We start from the raw sequence: 9,971 nt of genomic DNA, 5'->3' as shown, positions 1-9,971 counted from the left end.
CTCCCGGTACACTTTCTCCGTTATCCAGTAGCGTATTATTCCACTGGTTGGTTAAATGTGCTTGCCTAGAGATTTCTAGTCCCCGTCAACTAGAGTTATCACCACTCATCCATTGTTTTTTTTTAATATTTTCGCATTCAATGTAGCATTTAAGCTATATATTTTATCGCCATTCAATAAGCGAATAAATGTTACAACAGTATATACATAGCACCAAAGACCTCGAACCATTTTCTTCGTTTTTGAGAAAAATGGAGTCCTCGAAACATGAGGCCAATAATAAAATTAGTAAGGATTAGAAAAGAAAGATACTGATTAGTAAGGCTTCACCAAAACTATGTTAATACAACATAGATACAGTTCCCAATGCCGAGGATTCAAGAAGAGAGGACTTGGGAATCCTTACAACAGTTTTCTAATTAGAAAACATTAGATTAACACGAGCCCGCCTAGAGCACGTTTAAAGGCATCGCCCCACGAATCTGAGGTGGTACGGATTTTAGGTGGAGTATTCGTCTACGGAATCGTAGATTACGGAGAGGTGGGTGATTCCGTCCACTTCTTCCTAATTGCTGTAAAAAACGACCTGGCAGATGCGGCGCGTGCACACGGCTGGCGCGCTCCAATCGAACTCGTTGTGGAAAATAGTGCGCCGGAACGCTCGAAGCCGTATCTTCCGAGCCGTTTTTTACGGCAATTAGGAAGAAATGGATGGAATCTCCCTTCTCTCCATTATCTACGATCCCGTATACGAATACTCCACCTGAAATCTGCACCACTTCAGATTCGTGGGGTGATGCCTTTAAAAGCTTCGTTCCGGATACGGTAGTGTAATCAATCGAAGTTTCTTCTATCTGTAAATCTCAACAGCATTCACCTAAGCAAAAAATTTGCAGAGGACCGAATGTCATTTGAAGTTTGATGTGAAACTTAACGTCGCTCCTTGTGAAGACGAGATTCAAGCAGTCTCCTGCTTATTTCTGTCTTTTGATTGATTTTCCTTAAGCTGTAGCCAGGATCGGTATCGCTCTTGATTAACATCTGACGTTTTGGCTTTATCGCCTTCGTTAGATCCTGAAAAATCAGAGTCTATAAGTGATTTATCCTCGCAAACGCTTCATCATCCTGCAGAAAGTGTTTAGACAGTTTGTATACTCAATGATTAACCTATCGACTGGTGTTTACCTCATACGATGGAAAGGTCGAGGTAGCGGACCACTTCGTACCCCAGCAATTTATAAGAACTTTTATTTAAAAGAATTTCTATTCAGAATTTTAGCGCCTTTATTTAATTTCTACTTTATATGAAATCTCTCTTTGGTTGCATAGATCACTTATTTATTTGTTTACATGCTTATTTGTTTAGTACTTCATAGTATACAAAAGAATAATGCCATCCTTCAGGTGGAAGTAACTGAATGATGAAAAGTAAGATGCTGCATGAACGAGGAACCAGCGGGGGAGGTCTGTATAGTGCCAAAGACGAAGTTTCGCCAAAAAATCCATAGAATACTTTTGTTTTGGATCCTGGTTCCATGAACTCAGGAATAAGTGCTCAAAAACATTCCAAATTTCGTTTAGAGTGCGTTGGAATACGATAAACAGACGATTTTATCCTGAATGTTTTCCTGGTCATGGTAAGTATACAGCAGTTATCACAATATTTCCACTGTTATGGATTCATCCGATATGTGAGGATCAAATATTTCCGATAAGATTTGATGACAGTAGACGTCTTGTTGTCACAAAATTCTATTGTTTACCGTTGAGAAATCCAGTCAAATGACAAAGTGCTGCTGGCTGCTGTTATGAGAACTCAACTCATATCTGCGCGTTGACAGCAGAGATGTTGATCATTTCTGCCGGCTGAAATCCTTGATCATCGCACCCGTTGCTCTGGATTAGTTCTCTGCTTAGCAAGAAATTCCTATTATGCACTAATCATGAGCGAAATCAGTCCAATCGAGGACACCACGCCTAAATAATTCAATTTCCGTGCATATATCTTTCATGGATCATGCGAATGAGGAGCTTTCAGCAATAAGAGGAGCTGAACAACTGAGGGATACATTCATGATATCATACCTTCTTAGACACTTAGATGGCCTGTCTTCACCGGACGTACGAGTTCCAGGATCGTTTCCACTCGTTTTGTTCCCTCTCCATTGTCATCCGAGAAGTACTCACGTTTCGTGAGTGACGTTGACGGGGCCCTTCAGGCGCATGGAGATGATCTCTCAGCTGGTCCTCCTTCGAACACATCAAACCATCTCGCTGGCGGCCTCCCTTAAGGGCATTTAGCATCTTTTGGGATCCTTCCTAGCGTTCTTTTAGTCATAATATCATAAAGAAAGATAAAAGCTAATAAAGTGCTCAGAGTCCCTTCGGGATTTGCGTTCGATTATCGATCCAGAACCGTAGTATTACTATTCCATACTACCATTCATTATCATTAATATTATATTATCATTCATATTATCATTAATCATAGTATTGATTGGAACACTTGTGCGGCTTATACGATAATTTTCAATGTGAAATCGCTCTATCAAGTCAAAATCCTTCCTTACCAGAAGGTTCGGTACCAATTTATCGATCTCTAAAACATCTGGGTTTAGCTTATCTTGCGCGCGGTCGAACCATCGACCTTGTAGGCGTAGTGCTGACCTCTTACCGTTGCACTACGTAAGCCTGAGTGCGATAGGAAGGAGTCGGACCCTCCTTAGGTGGTCGGGGTCTAGCTCGTGGGATGCAGCTCAAGGAATGAGGATTCTTTTGGGAACTGAACTGAAAAATGAGGGGTTTCTTTCATCAACCGTCCAAAAGTGAAGGAGGTCGTCTCGGAAACTGTCCAGAAATAAGGGAGGTCCTCTCATCAACCGTCCAAGAGCGTCCAAGAGCGAAGGGATCGGAGCACTGGCTCCAGCTATTGCATCTATGTACGTGAACCTATAGCATCAGCAGTATACGAATATTATAACAGCACCTTATTTGTTCCAGCACTTCTTTAAAAACAACAACGAATGGGAAGTGACACACGAAACGCTTTTTTGATGAGTGCAGAGATGGTGAGGGCATTAGGAGGAACAAGGACATTGGGAGACTCATTGAAAAACAGCGCGTTGGTTATTAACGCCTTCTTGCATCGTCGACGCGTCCCCATTTGCCTATTATTCTTCCGGAACACAAGGATAATCATGTACCTTACATTATATTCCATCCATACAACATTCTACGTATACTTAAAGTGATACTAAGTGGTCCCTTTTAGCGCTTACAAAGTAAAAACCCCTGGCGTATCAATCCGCTTGGGATGCGCCCCCACGTTCACTTCAATTCAGAATCGTTTGAGGTTTCGAGCGTGCGTTCGCCCTATACAATGACTTGCCGGAGCTAAGCCGATGAACCACGTAAGTGTTTTTGTCCTCCCAGCCAAGTCTGGTACCAATCTATCAACGCAGAGCGATGAAAAGCTTGATTGGCATCCCAAATTTCCACATTTAGGCCTCTGTAAACTATGAAAAAAGCAGCAAAGTCATGCTAATGAGGATTCCATCAAAAAACCTTGTAGGCAAACTAATAGAGAACATAGGCAGAAGTTTGACGAGGTCCTAAGATATGAGAAAATTTTAACTATCGCATAAATAATCAAATAGTGTTCCACATATCCAATTCTGGGGTGGGTTTAGTGTAGCGGTTAGAGGTTCCGCTTCCTGCACGATCGATCGGAGGTTCGAATCCGTCCTAGCGCTCAACAAGCCTTTCATCCATCTGGTGTCGATAAATTGGTATCAGACTTGTCTGGGATGATAAAAACACTGACTTGACTCATCGGGTAGTATCCGGAGGTCATTGTAGAGGCCAGTTATACGTTCACCTAAACCTCAAACGATTCTGAATTGAGGTAAATATGGGGACGCATCCCAAACGGATTGATTGACGCCAGAAACTTCATCCTTTATCCTTTATACTTAAACTCGCAGGGCAGGTGGTAAAAAAATGCAGCTGCATATTGCAGATTACACTTTCAATGATTCGAAATCGTTGTACACCTGAACAAATCTTTCATTTCTCCGTATGTACCAAGAAATAGGCACCAAACTTGTTTGAGAGGATAAAAACGCTGACCGGATACATCGCCGAGCCTTTGTGAATCATTATAGGCCGCATACACGTTCTTCATCTGAAAAAAAACCACCTCAAACGATTCTGAATTGAAATCGAATTCATAGCACTCGTTGATGGAATTCAAGTGGATTGATTTACGCCAAACATTTTATTCGACCAGCTAAATCCATAAGAGGTGGGGTTACCGTATTCGTTTCTTAAGTACTATTATAGAACCATAAGATAAGGTATTATATAAATACTATTTAAGCATAGATAAAATTATATAAGATAAGATTATATATTATAGTTTCTTAAGTACTATTATTTAAGAAAAAGAAACCTCCGCATCAATTTGATTAGATTTTCTAAAGAAATAAAGAAAGTACAAGGGATAAAGGATGTAGTATTACTCAATCCGTTTGGGATGTGCCACCGTATTCCCTACAATCTAGGATCGTTTGAGGTTTACGAACGGTTTACGAAAACGTATCAAGCCTATATAATGACTTACGGGAGCTATCCGACGTATCAAGTCAGTAAACTATGTATTTCTTCCCCAGAAATATTCACCGGATTAAATGAACGCGGATGTACGAGTTTTCATAACTACCACTTAGGAGTATATTCAAGTGATATCTCCACGTTTATATGAACAAGTAGTGAAGGGTGTGCTGGAGCAGGAACTCGTCCAAATACAACGCCGAATTGATGCACTTGATCCCGTCAAGTGTCATTCAAACTAAAGAGGATGAGTTTCATTTTTACACGAAACGAGTGCTGCTACAAAAGGGACATTCGAATATTAATGCACAAGAATGGAGATAAAAAAATTTTTGAAGTATAAAAAGGATAGAGGTAGAAATAATTTAAATATAGATAGAAATAATAGACAAAAATTGAAATAAAAAGATAATGGCTACATTGGTACCCGAAAAAAGAATCTATGGGATCGAGGAAAGGCCGACTAGATTTCAACGCATCTTAGAAATTAGAAATCCTAGAATTCCTAAAACATTATGTATCAACTGTATGAATGTGATACAATAAATGATGAATTAATTAATAAATTTTAATGATAATAATAAAAACAAATAATTGCAAATATGCATAACATGGGACAGACATTTGAAAAAAAAACCTCTGTTTAAATCGTAGAGAGTTTTAAAGCGTCCAACGTTCAAATCGAGTAAGAAGTAAGTACATGGATTAATCCGAACCCGAAACGAAGTGCATTCTCCTTTTTTTTGTCCTGGGTAGGATGTGCAAATTATGTATTTTCCCATGGATACATTGTGAGCGAGCGAGAGCGAGAGAGAGCACTTTCAACTCGTTCTCGCTGGTTGTCGGGTTGTTGCAGAGTGCAGAATTGAATCGAGACATCGATGGCATTGTGTGCATTTTTCCATTCTTCCCCCCTCCCACCCAATTCACCAAAACACGTATTGTCCTTGAACAAGGCTCGGATTCGCGCTGAATCGATGTGAAATGACACGTTTCATTTCTGCGAGTGTGCAAAATTTCTTCGTCCCTCTGCAATAACTGAGGATTTACGCCATAAGGATTAACATTAAGATGAAGGTTATAGAGCTTATATTCACTCAACGTGAATACTCGAGAGGTTTACTCTCCCTGATGTAAACAAAGCCACTACGATGATTCAAACCGGCGTTCGCAATCAAAAGCTAAAAATACACATATGAATCACATAAATATGTAATTAATTGGTTTTGGTTTTAGCTAATTATAATGCGATTAGTTATTAATTATATCATGCATAATTAACTGCAATATTATATAATTATTAATGCTATTATGTAAAGATCAAGCATAATACCATGAATAAGACTTAGTAATACTAGAGGGCTTTTTTTTAAGAATTTTACTTTTAATATTTTTTCCCAATTCTTTTACGACTCCACTGCATTTCATCCAAGACACATTTCTTGTATGTCAATGATTTTGGTGCATATAATTTTTGCTGTTGAAGTCTTTCCTTACGATTTTTTTTCTCAAATATAAAATTTTTTTGTGAATTCCCTTGCTGGAGGCTCAATACGATCAACAGCGTTGACAAAGGATAAAGGCTAGCGTGGTTGACGTTAACCAATCCATTTCAGATACGTTAAATTTCAATTCAGGATCGTTGAGAACTGTGTCGACGCCAGTGGGGTATCATAACGTGCATTAGTACGAACGTTCCATCACATCTCCCGCCGTCGTTACCCTCCGAGACAAGTCTGGTGACAATTTATTGGAATTAAAAACTCAAATAAAATGCTTGATTGGCCTAGAGCCCTGTTCGAACCGTCAGCCCGTACAGCCGAACCCCTCCCCATTGTTCTACAATCGCCGAGTTGATGTCAAGATCTCATTACATTTTTTAAAAAAATCTGCTTTAAAAAATCTTAATTACATTATTTTTCCAAAGCATAGAAAAACGTGAAAATTTTTTCTCTGCTCGGAAATAGAATGGAAATGGAAAATTTTCACTCTGCTTCCTTCAACTAAGCTACTTATTCGTCCTATTCCCGATGTCTCCGCCGAATCAATACGAATATTTGAAAAAAAATTGTTTGGTCAGCACGCTGCATGCTTGATTTTCAGCGCTGTAGCTTGCAATTATTGACAGAAATATAGGGTTATTTAATGAAATCCTGCAAATATCTGAATTCCATAAAAGAAAACTTTCTTAATATCGTGTGAAAATGTGATTAAAAATTCACTACAAATTAGATTGAAACTCAAATTTTTATTAACAACCTTAAAATTTTACAGTGAAGGTTTTTAATATTTTATCAACTGCACAAAAAATTTGACAATTATCATCGTTTTGAAAATTATCATCAATTATCGTTCAATTTTTACTCGAAGTTCGAATCGAATTTTTTAGTTCTTAAGGTTTAAATGAAAGCGAACCTCCAACATTTCAAGGATTTTTTCCACAAAGACATTCGATAATACGTTAATGACTTGGAAGAGAGTGTCAATTTCTAGTGTTATAGTACTATTCCCTAGTACGATGCCGGTTCATTCATAATCTCGTTCATCGTCAAAATTAATTGAAAATTTTAAAATTGAATTCTTTTCCGGGAAGGAAATCAGCAATAAAAAAGTACGCAAAGTTTCTCAGAAACTATAAAGTCTCCTAAAGTCACATCTAAAAATTAAGCCTAAGGAATTATCGAATGATGACCGCTGCATCACATTATCGAAAAAATTTAGGAGTATTTGTTGGTTCTCGAGAAAAAAAACGAATGAAAATTCTCCTCCGAACTCAATCCCTCGTGAAAGGTGAGTCCATTTCAGACGGAGAAGCAGCCGACGCCTTAAGATCGATCCGAATGAGTGTTGGGCACTGCGTTTGGTTCTTTTCTTGTAAATATCATTTATTTATTTATTTTCAACATTTCCACGAAAAGGGCAGGATCAACAGAATGACACACGGATTATCCTATCATTACGTTCGCTCACAACCCCCTACGTAAGATATTTCTCGATGGACTATTTTTATTTTTATTTTTAGTGAAATAAAAGAAAATCGAAAAAGAGAAAACGAGAAAAGGAGAAAGTGAGAAAAATACTCAATACGCTTAAAATATTCCAAATCCATAATTATGGAGTTATTCCTCGTTATTTATCGTTGTTAAGGGCCATCCACCCCACGAATCTGAGGTGGTGCGGGTTTAGGGTGGATTATGCCTCTACGGGGACGTAGATTATGCGGAGGAGGATGATTCCGTCTATTTCTTTCCAAATGCCGTAAAAAACGGCCCGAAAGAAGCGGCGCGTGCTCAAAGCTGGCGCGCTCAAGTCGAACTCGTTGTAGGAAGTAGCACCCCGGAACGCTCGAAGCCACATCTTTCGGGTCGTTTTTTTTACAGCAATTAGGAAGAAATGGACGAAATTGCCCTCTTCCCCATAATTTACGACCCCTTATATGTACGCATAATCCACCTGAAACCTGGCCGAGTTAAAAACATCACTCCGGGATTCGTGCGGTGATGCCTTTAACCCGGCCAGGTCCGCATCGATCATCCTGGTTCGGATTTAGAGGCCCGATTTTGGTTCTGGCGATGTCGCCTTGTTATTAGAAGAAATTTCGAAGGAAAGGAAAAATTAAAGGATTTCAAGCATATCATATCTAAGAATACAATTTTTGTGAAATATTGTTTATTTACTTCTCCAAGTCACCATTAATAAACAAATGAGCATTGAATAGAACTAAATAGGAAAATGAATGTTTTCATATGGGAAATACTATCACTTTATCATTTTTCCATCATTTTTATTTGATTTTATTTTTTATAATGCTATCTTCAAACATTCTTAACAATGTGAAATTGATTAAATTTGATTAAATTTGACTAAAAATTCACAACAAAACAGTTTGAGATTTATTTATTATTTAAATTTATTAATATTTATTTAAATTTTTTCGAAACATCGACATTTGTTTACCGAGACCAATATTAGTGCCGAAATCGATATTTATATATTATTTTTTTTTCTAGGAGACTAGGATTCAAAAACAAAGAACACTACAGCATGAAAATTGAAGCTTGTTCCTCTAGAATAATGGAAATTTTGTTAAGTATGCATCTTTTTTCTGTTACGTACATCTGCACATCCTATTTGTTCAATTTCTTCAATATTTCGTAGAGAATATGCAATCAAGGCGCGAAAATTTACAATGGGACACTACAGTATACCAGCCTTAGCGCTTACATCATTAGTGAGTGGGTTTAGGAAAATCAAAATTACATGGGCACGTTAACGCTCGTTTAGGCTGACAACTGTATGTGATTAGAATATTCGAGGCGCATATGTACTTGTCACTAAGCAATTACACTTCATTTAGGGTCCCACTGGAATTTCTTTTCTTTTCAGTAAGCATTGCGTTTTATTGAACTTTCGAATGAAGAAGCGAGGATTGAGTTTCTCATTTTGGATATTCGAACTGGGGCAATGTTTATTTAATTTTTATTTACTTAGACGTCATCGTCATAAGGACCTACATAAAATATCGGCGCAAATTTCTTGGAACTTATGCACTGGTGTCTGCCTTCACGGAAATAGGAAGCCTTGCAGGAACAGAGCTGTGAAGAATATAATCAGCAAAGAGTGGCGAGAATGGGTGATATCCCGAAAATAATGGATTAATCCAGTGTAGTACCCGATATTTTAAAATTTTGAGCAGGAAATAAATGCAAAATGTAAAGTCCTAGAATTGAATTGCTGTTTTTTCGTCATCCGGTATCTCGACAGGAGATGATGAGCCAACAACTTCATGGGCCCCATCGAAAAGTTATCGATATTATTATTTATATTATTATTATTAATTTATTTATTATTATCGAATTCACCACATCTTACCACTGAAAAATCTTGGAAGTGTTCACCACATCTTTCTAAAAAAAAACATCACAAATCCACTTCTTTCTGGGAATCTTTTTCGATTTCGGCATTAGAGACGTCCAGATTTTGAGGATTTATTTCCAAACTATATATGATGCTTAATTTCAAATCTATTTTTTTGGCGAAATGCTGCAGAATTCTCTGGATTCTAGTCTTACAAATCTTAGAAAATCCTCGACTACGGCGACTAAAGTATTAGTTTTCGTTTTTTTTTTTACGTGTTCTCCTCTTAACACCACTATTTTGAACAGTTTTTGTGTTTTTGCGCTCACTATCATCTTATCGATCGCATAGGAAAAGACAGTAATAATAGTAGTTATAATAGTAATACCGTATCGTTGTGGCGTTCGTTCCGTTCAGGAGTGAAGAAACCATAAATTTCGACCTTTTTTCCTTTGAGACCATAAATTTCGACCATTTTTCTTGGAAACCATAAATTTCGACCT

At 37.8% G+C, this 9,971-nt stretch overlaps 1 protein-coding gene across 2 annotated transcripts; it reads right to left on the bottom strand.

The window, feature by feature from the left end:
- Positions 1-930: 930 nt before the first annotated feature.
- On the bottom strand, positions 931-9,943 carry RB195_007769 (uncharacterized protein; the record flags this gene model as incomplete). Of its 2 annotated transcripts, none has more annotated exons than XM_064181589.1 (3): positions 931-1,074; positions 2,188-2,286; positions 9,857-9,943. In XM_064181589.1, the coding sequence occupies 3 exons, from the start codon at positions 9,941-9,943 to the stop codon at positions 931-933; spliced, it is 330 nt and encodes a 109-aa protein (XP_064038369.1). The 2 variants fall into 2 exon arrangements, with proteins under 2 accessions (XP_064038369.1, XP_064038370.1); XM_064181590.1 differs by lacking the exon at positions 9,857-9,943 and adding an exon at positions 1,764-1,803 and having other exon boundaries at positions 959-1,074; positions 2,188-2,304.
- Positions 9,944-9,971: the final 28 nt, after the last annotated feature.

The sequence above is a fragment of the Necator americanus genome, chromosome I, assembly GCF_031761385.1.
Source record: "Necator americanus strain Aroian chromosome I, whole genome shotgun sequence".
NCBI classification, from domain to species: Eukaryota; Metazoa; Nematoda; class Chromadorea; order Rhabditida; family Ancylostomatidae; genus Necator; species Necator americanus.
Note: the sequence above shows the minus strand (reverse complement) of the source record. Positions and strands in the feature narration are given on the sequence as shown.